General features: G+C 43.1%; 1 protein-coding gene across 5 annotated transcripts in view; it reads right to left on the reverse strand.

Annotated features, from left to right (window-relative positions):
- Nucleotides 1–16,864, reverse strand: part of FNDC3B (fibronectin type III domain containing 3B) — a 399,472-nt gene that overhangs the window by 56,282 nt on the left and 326,326 nt on the right. For 3 of the 5 annotated variants that reach the window (XM_066240650.1, XM_066240647.1, XM_066240648.1), the window contains exons 12-18: nt 12,880–13,004; nt 11,531–11,705; nt 9,591–9,677; nt 8,286–8,424; nt 5,803–5,874; nt 3,558–3,676; nt 664–769 (exon numbers count right to left, since the gene is read on the reverse strand). In XM_066240650.1, coding sequence (XP_066096747.1) covers nt 664–769; nt 3,558–3,676; nt 5,803–5,874; nt 8,286–8,424; nt 9,591–9,677; nt 11,531–11,705; nt 12,880–13,004 — 823 coding nt within the window. The remainder of the gene's footprint in view (nt 1–663; nt 770–3,557; nt 3,677–5,802; nt 5,875–8,285; nt 8,425–9,590; nt 9,678–11,530; nt 11,706–12,879; nt 13,005–16,864) is intronic. The other 2 variants (XM_066240651.1, XM_066240652.1) reach the window with 2 other exon arrangements.

The following is a 16,864-nucleotide window of genomic DNA, read 5'->3' on the forward strand; positions in this document are numbered from 1 at the left end:
TTGAAAACAGGAAAATCATCAGGCTAATTTCTTTACATTCTAAAGGATGGGACGAAACAGAGGGAAGAAAATCTCTTTTAACAGCAAACCAAAGGTCACATTAAATCAAGATAGACTGAAAGTTGGATGATATTTTATTATATTTTAGGCCTAAGTGGTGGGAAAAAATAGTCTGATAAGAGTTCTTCAGGTTTAAATTTGTAACTTTAATTGCTGTAAACTGCTGATACAAGAAATGATAATATAGCCTGAATCAAAACAGGGCTCACATGTGACAAAACAGCGAAGATAAGGAGGAATGAGAGGGTACCCCGTTTCTCTGTATAATCTCTAAATTGAGCACAACTCTTCTTTTATGAATAAAGTTGAAAAATTCCTGGAAAAGACTGGCTGTTCTGAAACCTCCTCTAGAAAAGCAGCCTCTGAAGGGGAGAGGATGAACAATGCGTGTGGCACTGTCGGGTATGGGAGGGTGAGCAACGGCGAGCGGGAGAGCACAAACCCAAGCCAACACACATTAAAAAAGATACAGACATTTTCAATAGGGGGAAAAAAATAAAATATCAGAAGGAAGACTTCCAACTTAATTACAAAGCATTAAGTCTTAAACTTGCTCTCCATCGTCCAAACTGTCCATGGCAATGTGAAGATGTGTTCACTCACCCCACTCTAAGTGGACTTCTTTGTGCTTTGGTCTACCCAAAACCCTCGGTGGTCGGCACTGACCTGGTGCAATGCTTAGTGTGCGAACAGGGAGACTTTCAGAACACTGTAGGAGAAACACCGGAGAGAATCATCTCTTAGTTACTGTGAATTTATTAGACCTCTACATACCAGGCAAATTCCACCCCGTAACTATAAATGCTGCCAAAATGGGGTTACACATTGCATGTGTATACATGATTTTTTATGCAACGAGATCTTTGTGTTGTGTCTGTGTATGTTTTAGGTGTGTACATATACTGCATACTGCACAGGTAAAAAATGGTTATTTCTGAAGTCAGATTTGAAGACAGGAGTGTTGTATATTCTAAGCACACAGTTATCTTCCTTTAAACCAGAATTAGAGAGACCCTTTATGAGGACAGAAAAGGACACAAAACGACAGCTGGATGAAAATTTTAAATGATGCCATAAATGGCCAACCATCCACACACACAACAGAAAAGCAAATAAAATCAATATTAATCAAATGAGTCTGACACTGGCCAGCAGGTTCAATTAACGCTAAAATAAGTATGCTTTCTTTTTTGCAGAAATATGCTGCTGGTATGGAGGCTGAACCCCTTTTTGAGACAGGAGAGAAGAAGGCAGAGCTATATAGCTCCAGCAAACTCATTCTTCCTTTTGAGAAGTGGTGCTCAGATGCACTCCATACATTGATCGGCACCATCCATGAGCTCAGGCAGCGTCTCGCCACAGGCCGTGCTTGAGGCCGTGCTTGCTGATAGCCTTTGGCTTTGGTGTGGCTATACCCTACCCTGGGAGGCACTCAGAGTGCCCTGCGTAAGCATGCTCTAACTGGACCTTCTTTTCATAGGAGTCTGCGGTATAGGCAGTCTAAGCACTAAAGTACTGGTGAGTTGGGGGTAGGGGGAGAAAATAACACAGGACAACACTGGAAGTGGGTGGACTGGCAAAATTAAGTACCAAAAGGTAGATGTTCTCTTGAAAATAAAAGCCAGCACAGGGTTACAAGCCACTATCTCTCAATATTAATGGTTTTAAAACATAGTATCAAATATCTCTAAATGAAAAGGTCATTTTACCATTTTGTCCCTCACTGACTCTCTGAATATAAGTTAGAGCCATTTAACAACTATTTCACTTCTATAGCACTTCTTGCTCATTTGTTAGGCTGCTGCCTGCAAATATGTAAGTTGGGCTGTGCATAACCAAATGCAAGAGGTGCCACTCAGCTCAGTTATCATAGATGTGCGTGGTTTTTACAGGAACCTTCCAGCAGATGGCAATCATGTTCCTTGAGGAAGCTGTGTCTCATATTCCCCACAAAATTGCCAGATGTTAACAGTGGAGCTGTGCAGGAGGTCTTTCTTTTTACTCTAAATTCTATCTTTTTCTATCATTACACTAACGGAGGTTCCCTTTATTTAGATACTATAAATTCCAGACAACGTTCAGTTTTCAACTGTCAATGTGACCACACCAAAGCCTTGTAAAATATAACTAAGTGAAAAATGTATCTGAAAATATCACAATTCAGTTGAGAATTATTTGGCCCATCTTTTTAAATTGAATTTATTGAGGTGACATTGGTTAATAAAATTATATAGAGTCAGGTATACAATTCTATAATATGTCATATGTACACTGTATTGTGTGTTCAACACTTGAAGTAAAGTCCCTTCCATCACCATGTATCTCCCCATACTGTCTCCCTCCTCCCCTCCCCCCTTTCACTCTGGTAATCATCATACTGGTGTCTGTGTCAATGAGTTTGTTTTTTGCTTAACCCCTTTACCTTTTCCAGTCAGTCTCTCAACACCCTCCCTTGGACAGCTGTCAGTCTGTTTTCTGTATGAGTCTGTTTATGTTTTGTTTACTTTGTTCATTAGATTCCACATGAGTGAAGTCATATGGCACTTGTCATTCTCTGACTGGCTTATTTCACTTAGCATAAAACTCTCTATGTACATCTAAGCTGCTGCAAAAGGTAAGATTTCTTTCTTTTTTATGGCTGAGTAGTATGCCTTTGCATAAATATACCAGTTTTTTATCCACTCATCTACTAATGGGTACTTGGGCTGCTTCCAAGTCTTGGCTATTGTAAATAACAATACAATGAACACAGGGGTGCATACATTCTTTCAAATTAGTGTTTCAGGTGAATCTGAGTTACTACGCAGTTCCATTTTTAATTTTTTGACAGAGACAGAGAATCAGAGAAAGGGACAGCTAGGGACAGACAGAGAGGTGCGAAGCATCAAATTCTTCGTTGCAGCTCCTTAGTTGTTCATTGATTTCTTTCTTATATGTGCCTTGACCAGGGGGCTATAGCAGAGCGAGTGACCCCTTGCTCAAGCCAGTGACCATGGGGTCATGCCTAAGATCCCACGCTCAACCAGCGATCCCGTGTACTCAAGCCGGATGAGCCCGTGCTCAAGTAGACAACCTTGGGGTTTCGAACCTGGGTGTTCCATGTCCCAGTCCAACACTCTATCCACTGCGCCACTTCCTGGTCAGGCCATTTTTAATTTTTTTAGGGAACTCCATACTGCTTTCCACAATGGTTGCATTTCCAAAAGTACATGAGGGTTCCCTTGCCAACACTTGTTGTTCATTTAATTAACAGCAGTCATTCTGACTCTTTGTGGTTTTAATTTGTATTTCTCTGATGATCAGTGATGTTGATGAGTATATTTGATGTCTTTTAGAGCACAATTAAAAAAACTCTAGTTTTCCTTTCCTGATGGGATAACATGACAGCTACATATCACAATACATTTTTAAATAGCAATTTTATTCTGATGTTATTGATAGGTTGTCTGAAGTGGCCCGCAGAGATTTCTGTAAATTTCTACGATAACAACACCAACCTGACTGTGCCCACCAGTACTGATGCAGCATGCTCGGAGTCTGTACAAAGTGCCTGGCTTCAGGTGGGTAAGCGTGTGCTCCGTAGCCGACCCACTGTATGCCACTTCCCACTGACCTGCTGCAAAACAAGGCTCATGTATGAGTTTATGCCCTTGGCAAAAATGTCAATAGTATCAACCACTAACGAATAATAATAATAATAATAATTTTAAAAAGCTTTGTTTCCATGAAAACCAGCATCTCCTTTTTCTTTTTTAACAGCCAAAGGGCTCTCTTTCCATTTCCTTTACAAAGTTAAATATTAAAATAACATGGAGTCATTTTTAATACTTAGTATTGCTGGCTAGACTACTTAGGATCACCATTATTATGTCTTCTGACGAAGAGGTTCAGCTGCTGGAAACCGCCCAGACGCTGTGTGGAGGGAGGAGGGCAGTGCTGGGAGAGCTCTGGACAGCTCTGCCGTGGGGAGGCTCTGGGCCAGGGGCGTGGGGCCAGCTGCGCGGCCACGAGGGCTCTGGTCAGTCTGTGCACGAGTTTCTCCCTGCTCCTATCTGCCTGGTGTCTCAGTGCATCAAATCTTCTGTCACAGACTAAGTCTTTTGGGTAATGGCCTGCTTCTTCATGGAGTCCCATTTGGAAGACAAAAATGCCTGAGAGCAACAAATTAAAAAGGAAACACTCCATGTGTGACCCAGTTATCCAACCACTTCTTGGGATTAAAGAAAGCAAGCAGGGCCACAGGAGGGGTGTGGAGCCCGGAGAACTGACGCTGCTGGGGAGCAGGCGGGGCTGCTCTAGCCAACACCGGCCTCGCCAGTCCGGGCTGTGCTTACTTCCGGTCCGCACACACTAACGCTACACTCCAGCTGACTACTTCACAAAGCCTTTTAATCCATGAAGTTGTTGAGGGAACATATTTTATCCTATTCTGTAATATTTTACTACAGTAAAATAGGCTACGAATTCCCACAGTTGGTCAGTTAGATCTACAATTCAGTTACATGCACTAGGGCCATAGGAGAGGGAGAATATTAAAGACAGTTACCCTGACACTGCTGGTTAGAAACCTGCAGTGAAAAGGTGAATGGGAACAAGGACCACTAAAAGGGTTCAGTCAATCACTCACTTTATGTACTGGCAAAGTTGTTGGCTTTTAGTAGAAAATGGCATCTATTTTGATTTGTCATCAGTGGTCAAGAGAGCCATGAAAATTCAAAATATACTTAGGTTTTCACAATGAGCCACTGCATATACATACATGCCTTGTGTACAATGTGGTTTTTCTAGGGCCCTGGCTGGTTGGCTCAGCGGTAGAGCGTCGGCCTAGCGTGCGGAGGACCCGGGTTTGATTCCCAGCCAGGGCACACAGGAGAAGCGCCCATTTGCTTCTCCACCCCTCCGCCACGCTTTCCCTCTCTGTCTCTCTCTTCCCCTCCCACAGCCAAAGCTCCATTGGAGCAAAGATGGCCCGGGCGCTGGGGATGGCTCTGTGGCCTCTGCCTCAGGCACTAGAGTGGCTCTGGTCGCAACATGGCGACGCCCAGGATGGGCAGAGCATCGCCCCCTGGTGGGCAGAGCCTCGCCCCTGGTGGGCGTGCCGGGTGGATCCCGGTCGGGCGCATGCGGGAGTCTGTCTGACTGTCTCTCCCTGTTTCCAGCTTCAGAAAAATGGAAAAAAAAATGTGGTTTTTCTAATGTAAAAAATATGATTTTATGTTAATAGCTGTGCCCATCACAAATCATTCTCATGTTATCAGCTTGAAATAGGACCTGATTAACATAAAAACCGAAAGTACTCCGGGTGATTATTGTGGAATAGAAATAAAGGGCAAGCCACACATCTGGATTGCTTGTATGTAAAAGTTACTGTTAACTCTTTTTTTGCCATATGTATGGATCACTTTTTATTAAGATAATAATTATGAGGATTATTAGAATGGTGAGATACATCAGTTTTAAAGTTCTAATGGCTATACTTTTCTATTAAATCCTAATAAATTTTATTAGAATGATCTAAGTATTTTTTCAAAGGTATTATTTAAGGGATTTGATATTCAAAATTGTCCCATTTTAATCCACATAGTATGACAAGGAATTAATAAATAATGACTCAGAAATCACAATAGAGATAAAAAGAATATTTTTTAACTTATACAAGTGTGACACCACTATACCACAGTACTACTATATTTTGTCTGTCATCATTGTACATAGGAATTTGTAGATTACCAAAAACTTTACCTTCAGAATGTCCATCAGTAATCTCCAGCAAGTACTTGAGTATTTCTGAGCCACCGTTGTCCTTTGGAGGATCTGGAAAGTAAGCAAATGCTAACTGATATGAAAGGGTATTGATTTTATTGGTAAACACCATTGGAACACATGAAATCATATAATATTATACTGCCTTTTGGCACAACTAATCTTATTTCACACAACTTCTTCCTTGAAAAAGGAAAGAAACAAACTGAAACACTGAGAAACCTTAAATATTATCAGATTATTCAGTTTTTAGAGCTACAAATGTCAAAGAGCATTTATTTAGTGAAACATGAGCAAAACTCAAAATATGAATTAAGTTTTCTAAAAGTTATGTTACTTTGAGAATTGTGAAACCTGCTCTTTAATATTTAGTGGTTTTTATAGAAGATAAAATATTTATATGTTTCTTTTTAATTTCACATATATTATCACTCACTAGATTCTTTTAAGAAATGGAGGATGAAGGAAAGTGCAAAATTTACGGACGAAATAAAACATCAGAATGTAATGAATCCGTTTCATAAAACCAGAGTTGTGGATCAACAAGTACATGCACTAAGAGGTGGTATGAGGAAGAGGTTCTGCCTTATTACCAGACCTCGTGGCACTCTGGGTATCCAATCCACTACTAATTGCCTGTAAGTGTTCTCTTTTCTGAGCAGAAACATATCTTACATTGTAATTTTGCAATGCCATACAGAATTCACCTCTACTACCCATCAGCCACCTTTCTATTTTAGATGGATACTCAGATTTCTCACATTTACATTCAGGAACTTTACTTCTCTCCCTCCCTCCTTTCCTCCCCCACCTTACCCTCTCTTTCTTTCTTCTTTTCCTTTCCTTTCTTTTCCTTTTTTCTTTTTCTTTCTTTCCCTCTCTCTCTCTTTTCTTTCATTTTTTTTAGCAAGAGCAAGAGAGAGTGAAAGACAGAGAGGGACAGATAGGGCAGGCAGATAGGAAGGGAGAGAGATGAGAAGCATCCATTCTTTGTTGCGGCACCTTAGTTGTTCATTGATTGCTTTCTCATATGTGCCTTGATGGGGGGCTACAGCAGAACAAGTAACAACCCTTGCTCAAGCCAGTAACCTTGGGCTCAAGCCAGCAACCATGAAGTCACGTCTATGATATCATGCTCAAGCCAGCAACCCTGCACTCAAGCTGGTGAGCCCATGCTCAAGCTGGCGACCTCGGGGTTTCAAACCTAGGCACTCTACGATCTGGGCCGATGCTCTATCTATCCACTGTGCCACTGCTTGGTCAGGCCCCTTCTCCTTTCATCTGCTATTTCCATTCAGGTATACAGCCTTCAGTAATAGGTATTTAAAACAATAATTAAAAAGTTAAATATTATTGCATGTGGCTAATAAAAGTAAATATTTGGTGTTAACAGAACTTCCTAGGATTTTTTGAGAAATAAAACTTTACAGTCTGGCTTTAAGCACATATAGAATTTTATAGTTCTCTTAATCATATCCATCTTCCAGGGAAATACGTACCCTAATAATTCTGTCTCAAAATTATTAGGTAACTTGAAATAGTTACATGTCTCAGTCGTCGGTCTCTAATAATGACTTAATAATGTTTTAAATTCCCTGTACATTACTTGGCTTCCAGATAAAATCTTATTTTAAATGTCTACTTTTATTTTTTGCCTTTTAGGTAGTTAATATTATATAGCTGATAATTATATATCATAAAAGTTTTTATATGTAATTTCAAATGTTTATCAACAATCTAATGGCAATCATTACATTGAAATAATACAGCCTGGGGCAAAAGTAAGTTTACAGTTGTGAGTGCAAAAAACAGAGTTTATTCTTGTATTATCACTTATTAATTATTGTACCATTTTTTGCATGAACAATTATAAACCTACTTTTGCCCCACCCTGTACAAGCAGTAGAGGTGAGCCACAACCTCCTTCTACCTGAGGTTCCCAAACACTATCTAAGGAACTTGAGTAAGAAAAATTCCTGAAGTTGAAGACCTCTTGTTACATACAAATTACAACAAAGACTAAAGTTTTCCTAATTCATTTTAACTTGAATATTCTGTATACCAAAATTTACTCACAGTGACATACCTAAATTTTGAGGTTTATCATTTATATTAACTTTATAAATCACTTTTTTACATTAAATATGATGACTTTCTTAAGGGCAAGCTATTGAAGAATGAAGTACATATTCAGAGATTACTATATTCAAATTAATGACACGTTAAAAATACAGGCAGAAAATCATATAATACAGGAAAACCAGAAAGTCAGTGAGGTGCTCTTAAAATTGTCCATTTTATAAATTTGTGGAGTTGTCTAGATGTTTCTCATATGTAAATTCCAAATGTGTAAGCCTCCTGCAAGTCGTGTTGCCCTGTTATCTTCTACTTTGGTGTGCCATGACTGAAATGAATACATTTTTAAAAATCTGTCCAGAAAGAGCAATAGCAGTAAAACATACCCCATTTGACACTAAAGCCATGTGATGTGACTGGCCCTTTGACGAGGGGCCTTGTAGGTGGTCCAGGCCTGTCGGGACTTGTTGTACACACCAGAACTTCACTTGGACAACTTTTCCCTTCCATATTAGAAGCAGTCAGCTGTATCACAACCGAGAAAACATTAATAGGCTTTAGATAGCAGCTACTAAATCAATAGTGATTTTTTTTTTAACATGGCAGCACCAAGGCACCCATAAACTCTCTCTCTCTCTCTCTCTCTCACACACACACACACACACACACACACACACACACTCTTTCTCTTTCAATCTCAAACTACTGATTTATGTTTCTTTATACGAAGTACTTATTTTATGTATGGTTGGTTATTAACAATTAAAAATAAAATTAAGATGGGTTTGAGCTAAGGACATTTTTACCCTTTCAAGACATAAAACAAAACCAGCATATCACCACTTTATTCTTACTGTTTCGTGGAAGGAAAACAGGAAGGAGGAGAACGCAGACAGGAACAACCTCACTATTTACGAGCAGGGCACTGCCACCTTGTGGAGAAATGCTATCAATATCGCTGTGTTCTCACAACCAGTGTCGAATAGCAAGGGTTCCTTAAACTAGCAAAAACTATCCTTTTCCTCAAACACTCACAACCTTTACCTGAGAATTTGACAGCTATTTACTGAGTGGCTGCTACATGCCAAGCAATACCATTTGACCCCCAAATTCAAGAAGGGATGGTGGAACCTTCTCTCTCCAAATGCACGTTGCCGTATGAGAGAGCACAGTGCTGTGCACAGGGTCAGCCACCGTTCTCTCAGAGTGCTGCGGAGCAGGGTCTCTGGACACAGCATGAGGCCCTGCACTAACGTTGGTTGTTAATAACCAAAGCAAAGAGCCTGAGTAGGGAAAGAGTGGGGAGGAGATGATTAAGGAATATTACTGGGCAGAAGAGCAAAAGACAATAGAGAGTAAAAGAGCAATCTGATGTCAAGGAGAAGCCGCAGAGACAGGTGTGGCCCACAGGTGAGAGACAGGTACAACTAGGCGTTTGGTTTGGGTCTGCCTGGGTGATGCCAATGGCCATGCTATAATACAATTTATTACAGCACATTATGACAGTTTTCTCTCTCAAAAGTAGGTTTTAAAATTAAAGTTTGGTGTACATTTTATAAATGTTATTTTAAAATTGTATATGCATTGAATTAAAAAAATTTGATCTATAAAATCCATTTTAAACAGTAAATGGGTAAAACATAAAACAGCCTCTTTTCTAAGCAGTTCAGGTCCCAAAATGACTAACTCACCCTGAATTTATACTGTGTGCTTCTTTTGAGATTTTTCACAGTACACGTTAAATCCTCTCCAGTGTATTTTGGGTGGAAAAGGTTATCCTGAAAAGGCAAAGCCAGAAAGAAACATCAGTACCACAAAATCTGGGCATTAAATACCTTTGAATGGAGGATGTTTTCCTGCCTCTTTCTGTCCTGGTCAGGAGGCACAGGTCTGGCAGCCACTGCAGGAGAGTGCCAGGGCCCTTGGTGCTGGGGACAGCACTCCAGCCTTCTAAAAACGTGACACTATCACACTGTCATTTCTCCTGGGGCTGCTCCACTTGACTGTGAGGCTAATACTAATTTAAAGGAGAACAAGGCTCTCTGAGAGAATGTAAATGTGCTTTGGGATAGATGCCACCATATGCTTTCCTTAAGAGCAAACTCTCCCTGGTTACTCAATAAACATTTTAAATAAAGTACTTAACCGTAAAATAGTACTTGTTACAAAGCTGTGCATACTTAAAAAAATTATTTAACAATGTTGTCATGCAAAAGAGCCTCTTGCATTGAGGTCTTCACTGTCAAGCTGCAATGTGCATGAACTGTGGCTGAGACTCCTGATCACACAGTGTCCTCTTTTGGCCAAGGGAGAAATGACAGCTTTGATGGGGAAGACATAATCCTTTGAGTGGATCAATACTCCCCTAAAAGCTGAATGTACAGAATTCATTCAACAGTATTCTCAATCATCCATCCACCGATCCATCCATCCATCCATCCATCCATCCATCCATCCGACCACCCACCCATCCATCCAATATAGTATATTACTAAGCGCCTTCTATGCATCTCTATTCTATGCTCTAGGTGTTCAGCACTGCCCAAGAACAGACAGAGCCTTGCCCAAAGAAACGTACATGCCAGCTGGAGAAAGTGACTGAAAAAACAAACAAACCTATATATAAATATGAAGCATGTCCTGCAGTGTTAAGCGCTGTGACACAACAAGTTAAGCAGGGTCAAAGGAAAGAATGGTAGACCTAGTCAGGTGCTGTTTTCTAATAGCCATGCAGGTTAGATAGGAAAGCATATGTGGCTCTTGAAATTTACATGAAAAACCATTAAAATTTCAGTTCCTTGGGCCCACAGCCATATTTCTAATGCTCAATAGTCATGTGGAATTAGGCGCCACCTTATTGCACAACACAAACTATAGAAGATTTTTATCATCACGGAAAGTTGGATTAGGTAGCAATGTTTTATAGGCCAGGAAGGGGCTCCAAAGAGGTGACATGTGAGGAAAGATCTCAAGGAATTGAGGGAAGCAAGTCTAAATACCTGGAAGGGCATCCTAGCTGCAGAGCTTAGGAACTGTAAAGGCCTTGAGGCCGGGGCCTGCCTGGTATGGTCACTGAGACTCCAGGGGCAGGAACAGAGTCCCAATAGCAATGGGCCCTGCAAGCATTTCACGAGCTCAGGCTTTTACTCTAGAAGACAGAGGAAGCACAGGGATGGGAAGGGCCTGAGCACACCATGAACTTGACCGTATTTTATCTAATATATTACTTAGGCTTCCTGTGGAGGGCAGAGTCTAGTATAGTAAGGGTGAAGGTAAAAAACCATCACAATAATCCAGGGGTGAGATGATCGTGTCTTGTAAAAGAGTAGCAGCTGTGGAGATGTTGAGAAATAGTGAGATTTCTGAATAATTCCTGACGAAGATTTAAAAGGATTTGCTAACATTACATATGGAGTCAAGGACGACTGCAAGGGAGTTTAGTTCCCCAAGTGAAAGGACAGAGATGCCGTTTACTCAGATGGGAAAGACTGCGAAAGGACAGGCTGCTGCTGGTGGGAGGTGCAGAGGCTGAAGTTAAGAGTTTAGTTTTGACTTTATGTAGCTAATCTAACTAATGACAATACTGACTTACTTAGCACACACGCAAGGGTATAAAATCGGCCAAACTTACACTTTCATCCTCCTGAATTTCCAAGGTATAGGTGACCGCTTCCTCAGGAGAACAGCCTTCTGGTTTATTCCACTGCAGCGTGACCCATGTGACCCCCGCTCGGACAAGTCTGGGCGCAGAGGGCATCTGAGGAATGTTTCCTAACGTGTAGCAGACCACCTCCTGGCTGTAACCACTGTGGAGACATGAATCAGGGGACACATGAGCTCAGGGGCAGGCGGAGCCTCAGCGTTTTCAGGGAGGAAGGACACGCCTGCCCGCCGCCCAGGCGCTTGGCTGGCAAGTCTGGGGCCTGGGGGGTCCATCAAGCAAAGGAAGGCGTCGTGAGAGATTTGCTACCACGACTTCTCTACTTGCCAACGTCCCCTTTAGTCTGCTGGTAGAAAAGCACAAGCATAATGTATGCAAATATTTATTCCCCCAAAAGCCCCTTGTAGAGAGCACACCCAGTGCAATGTTTATCAAGCCACGAGCCATAGAGCAACCAGCCTTTGAATCAGTGTGAGCACAGTGACGTCTGTCAACGAAATGAATGTTTTATAAAAATACAAAGTGTTATTTTTCAAAAGTTTGTGGGTACTTCCAATTATTTACAAATTTTTTAACCATGGAAGCCTTTGGTGTTACAACTTTTTCAACCAGTGAACTCGAAAGTACAATGGCTGTGATGATGGGGTGAGAGAGCTCTAAACCTTGTGATGCTGAGAAACTTTTAAGGCTGAAAAAAAGGCTGGGAACCAATGATGTGCTGAACCTTTAGAACTTTCAATAAGCAGTGAAAAAAAGATTTTTCCCCTTAACCAAGGGTTACCCAGGAAGTGCAACTGAAACACGGCTTTCGCAGCGCCTCTGACCCCCTGCGCACTACTGGCCGCCTCTGCTCGTCTCTGCTCCGCAGCCCGAGGAGCCGCGTCCAGGCCCCTCCGAGTCCTCCTGTGCTGGGAGCGTGTGCCTCCCTGACAACTAGGGTGTCCCGCACCTGTCTTTGTATCGGAAAATATATACAGTTGGAAAAAGGGAACAGAATGACTAGGTTGCTAAAGTGGTGAAAGAAAAAAGCACATGATCTGAAAAAATAAAGCACCAAGAGGGATTCCTTCCTATAGCTGCACCGTTACTTTGATGGCGGGTCTCGGAGACCCCCTCATGGGGCCTCTGCATTATAGCTTGCAGGACGCAAACAGGATATACAGCAGCACTGTCACCTCCGAAGGGGCCTTCTACCCTCTGAATAAAATTCCCTCTAGAAAAGTCTCCGACTGGTTCCATGTGGAGGCAGGGTGGCCACATGCCTCCCAGCAGCGTGAGAGGACAGTCACCACACAGATGAGAACGAGGGCATGTCACACCTGGTGCCGATGTCATTCCGAGCAGCCAGCCTAAATGTGTAGCCCACTGCTGGACACAGCTTTGTCAGCTTGCAGTGCTTCTGGCTCCCGAAGAAGCACTGTCGGAAACCACCGTTCCTTTTTCCCTAAGAGAAAAGTAAAACACACACATACATTAAAAAGCAAATAACCAGAAGAAAATGAAGGAGCATTATGAGTAATTATTTGACTTTCCAGTTTGATGAACAAAACCACGAGAAGGGCAGCTTCTAGGGAAGTGTTCGGGTAGCACATGAACGTGCTCGACAGCCCCGGCAGGGGGCCTGGTTGGAGCGTCGTCCACGTGACAGCGCTGGACAGCCCCGGCCGGTGGGCCTGGTTGGAGCGTCGTCCACGTGATAGCGCTGACAGCCCCGGCCGGGGGGCCTGGGTAGAGCGTGGTCCACGTGATAGCGCTGACAGCCCCGGCCGGGGGGCCTGGGTAGAGCGTGGTCCACGTGATAGCGCTGACAGCCCCGGCCGGGGGGCCTGGGTAGAGCGTGGTCCACGTGATAGCGCTGACAGCCCCGGCCGGGGGGCCTGGGTAGAGCGTGGTCCACGTGATAGCGCTGACAGCCCCGGCCGGGGGGCCTGGGTAGAGCGTGGTCCACGTGATAGCGCTGACAGCCCCGGCCGGGGGGCCTGGGTAGAGCGTGGTCCACGTGATAGCGCTGACAGCCCCGGCCGGGGGGCCTGGGTAGAGCGTGGTCCACGTGATAGCGCTGACAGCCCCGGCCGGGGGGCCTGGGTAGAGCGTGGTCCACGTGATAGCGCTGACAGCCCCGGCCGGGGGGCCTGGGTAGAGCGTGGTCCACGTGATAGTGCTGACAGCCCCGGCCGGGGGGCCTGGGTAGAGCGTGGTCCACGTGATAGTGCTGACAGCCCCGGCCGGGGGGCCTGGTTGGAGCGTCGTCCACGTGACAGCGCTCGACAGCCCCGGCCGGTGGGCCTGGGTAGAGCGTGGTCCACGTGATAGCGCTGACAGCCCCGGCTGGGGGGCCTGGGTAGAGTGTCGTCCACGTGACAGCGCTCGACAGCCCCGGCCGGGGGGCCTGGGTAGAGTGTCGTCCCAACACACCAAGGCTGCAGGTTTAACCCCTGGTCAGGGCACATACAAGAATCAACCAATGACTGCATAAATAAGTGGAACAACTAATTGATGTTCTCTCTCTAAAATCAATAAAAATAAATTTTAAAAACTTAAAAAGTGCTCTACAATGAAATATCATCCTTAACATACAAAAAATTCTGTAATTGGGACAAAAATGCATAGGACTTGTGATATTTCTAAAGTAGCTTTTGGTTAATAAAATAAAAAGGCCCTCTCAGGCAGACAACAATGCACAACTTCTGAGACCTTCCTTACTCAAGTTGGTCAAACTGCCGAACGTGATCAACTGAGAGGAAGTCTGCAGCCTGAGAGAGAGCACTGGCTCCGGAAGCACATGGTCTTTCTCAGTAACTGCCAAGACGAGGACCGGTCCATGCAGCCTGGCAGCCAGAGAAAGCCTTCCCCGGCCTTGCTTCTCTCCTGTTTGCAGCAGCACCAGTCTCCACACAGGCACATTCTAGCGATGGTGAGCTATTTGTGCACGGGTCCCTACATACTGTTTGCAGACCTTCAAGTCATCTTGGCTACATCTGCTTCCCTCATAACAGTGCTTTGGACAATCTGGGAGCTCGTTCAATCAAAGCTTGCAGAGGTGAAATGAGTGTCTGATAAGCACTTGGAACATCAGCTGAATTCAATTATATGTATTACTCTTAAGTGTCTTATGAGACTGGAAATATATTTTTAATGTCTTCCTAGCCTTACATGATGCTTCAAATTACTTGAAGTGAAAAGAAAACACTCCAGTGGGTTCTCTTAACAGACCAATGAGTGAGAAAATAGAACTGCGCTGTCATGCTAAGAGGCATGAACACTCACATCAGCAGTTTCCTAGAACAAATATTTCATATCCATAACCCACAGCATTTTATTTACGTTCATGCAAAGACCACCTGCTAACACTGAATGTATCTTAGGATTTTAATCAGATGGTTGAGCCTGGGGCCTTCAGAAATATGTGAACTCAATTTATTTTACAAGAAAGAAGAAAGCATATTTTTCTCCCTAGCAAATTCAAACATTTCCTTCCTTTAAGCAGGCATCCAAATGCTAACCACTTAAACACATTCCCGGTGAAGGTTAATTAAAAGTAAACTAAACACACAACTGGCTTGAAATGTCTGTCACTGGGGTGAACCGATTAAATACGACCAGGCCACATTCAATTCATCCTCAAACTGACCCTTCCCCACCCTCCCTCCCTGAGCAAAGCAGTGCCTTTGCAGGAAGGGAGCAGAGTCCTAGTCTCTAAGATCCAAAGCTCATTTTATCAAGGATTCAAGACATTCCTTTTTTTTTTTTTTTTTTTTTTTTTTTTTTTTTACAGAGACAGAGAAAGAGTCAGAGAGAGGGATAGACAGGGACAGACAGATAGGAATGGAGAGATGAGAAGCATCAATCATTAGTTTTTTGTTGCGCATTGCAACACCTTAGTTGTTCATTGATTGCCTTCTCATACGTGCCTTGACTGCGGGCCTTCAGCAGACCGAGTAACCCCTTACTTGAGCCAGCGACCGTGGGCTCAAGCTGGCGACCTCAGGGACTTGAACCTGGGTCTTCCGCATCCCAGTCCAATGCTCTATCCACTGCGCCACCACCCTGTCTTATCAAGGATTCAAAGTGCAAACAATTTGCATTACAATTTTTCGCTGCTACTTGAGTGAAGTCACTGTGCCCTTAGCTTACTTTAACTTGAGTATTAAGGTTGCTGCAGATGATTTATGCACAGAAATGCCGATTATACATACATTTGCATAATTACACCCAGTGTCTGATTACACTCTGTGCCTTGTAAGTTCTCTACCCCTTTCGGGCTGTAGCCCCATCTACCTTCTCTCTGCTCTATTTCTGAGCTCAGAGTAAACAGCAAGAAAGGCACATTTTGCCACATGGAAGCCTTGTCCCTTCCAAACCCAATGCTGGCTCCCCTTCAATGCCTCATTTTTCCTATTCTCTGTTTGGTCTCCTCTGCCCATTTCTGGTGCTTAGAACTCTAGCCAGTAAATAAAAGTCGGTCTGTTCCTTACTAGGTGGATTTGCTTTAATATGGTGAAACCAGACTGTCTGTGATTTAAATGAGAAAAAAAGAGTGGGGAGGCATCAGTGATAACTAGACTTTTCTTTTAAAGGGCCACAACAATGGGGCTCACTAAAGAATGGGGGAGCATTCTGTGACCTTTAAGAATTTTTCTATGTTGCTAATGTTTTTATTTTTTAATTTCTACTTCAGTATCAGAAACAACTGCAAATAAACTCTGTTTAGACAAAACATGCCAAATTTTCCATCTTATTATCTTCCAAGATGTACTACTTTGTGCACGGTCCTTACAAAAATTAAAAAAAGACCCCGAGTTGTGGGAACCTTAGAATCATGTTTGAGAAGCAGTATCTGTAGAGTTGGAAGGGGGAACGCTTATTGGTGAATTTTTGAATCACTGAGAATAAAGCAAACACTGTGGAAAGTAGGTTAAAATATTTCAGATATTAGAGGTGCTTTTGAGTAAAAGGAAATATCCATGTATGCCATGAAGGTTATTTTAAAATGGCTACCTGAAAAGAAAAAAACATGTAACATTTATAAAAGTCACTGCAGGGCAAAGAGATCACAGCTGAGCAATGAGCAGAGCAGGATGGGAATGCCCGTGGGGCTCTCCACGGAGGCACCAGGTACCAGGCTCTCGCTCGCTCGGGGGCTGAGGCATTCAAGGAGAAGTTCAGACGTACAGGTGATGGTGAGAATCTGCTTGTAAACTAAGAGGAAGCCCAGGTGCAAACAGCATTTATAAACAAAATATCACCCAGTTCTTCTTGTTGACAGAAATGAATAGCATTTTTTTAAAAAAACGATAACGCTTT

The sequence above is a fragment of the Saccopteryx bilineata genome, chromosome 8, assembly GCF_036850765.1.
Source record: "Saccopteryx bilineata isolate mSacBil1 chromosome 8, mSacBil1_pri_phased_curated, whole genome shotgun sequence".
NCBI lineage: Eukaryota > Metazoa > Chordata > Mammalia > Chiroptera > Emballonuridae > Saccopteryx > Saccopteryx bilineata.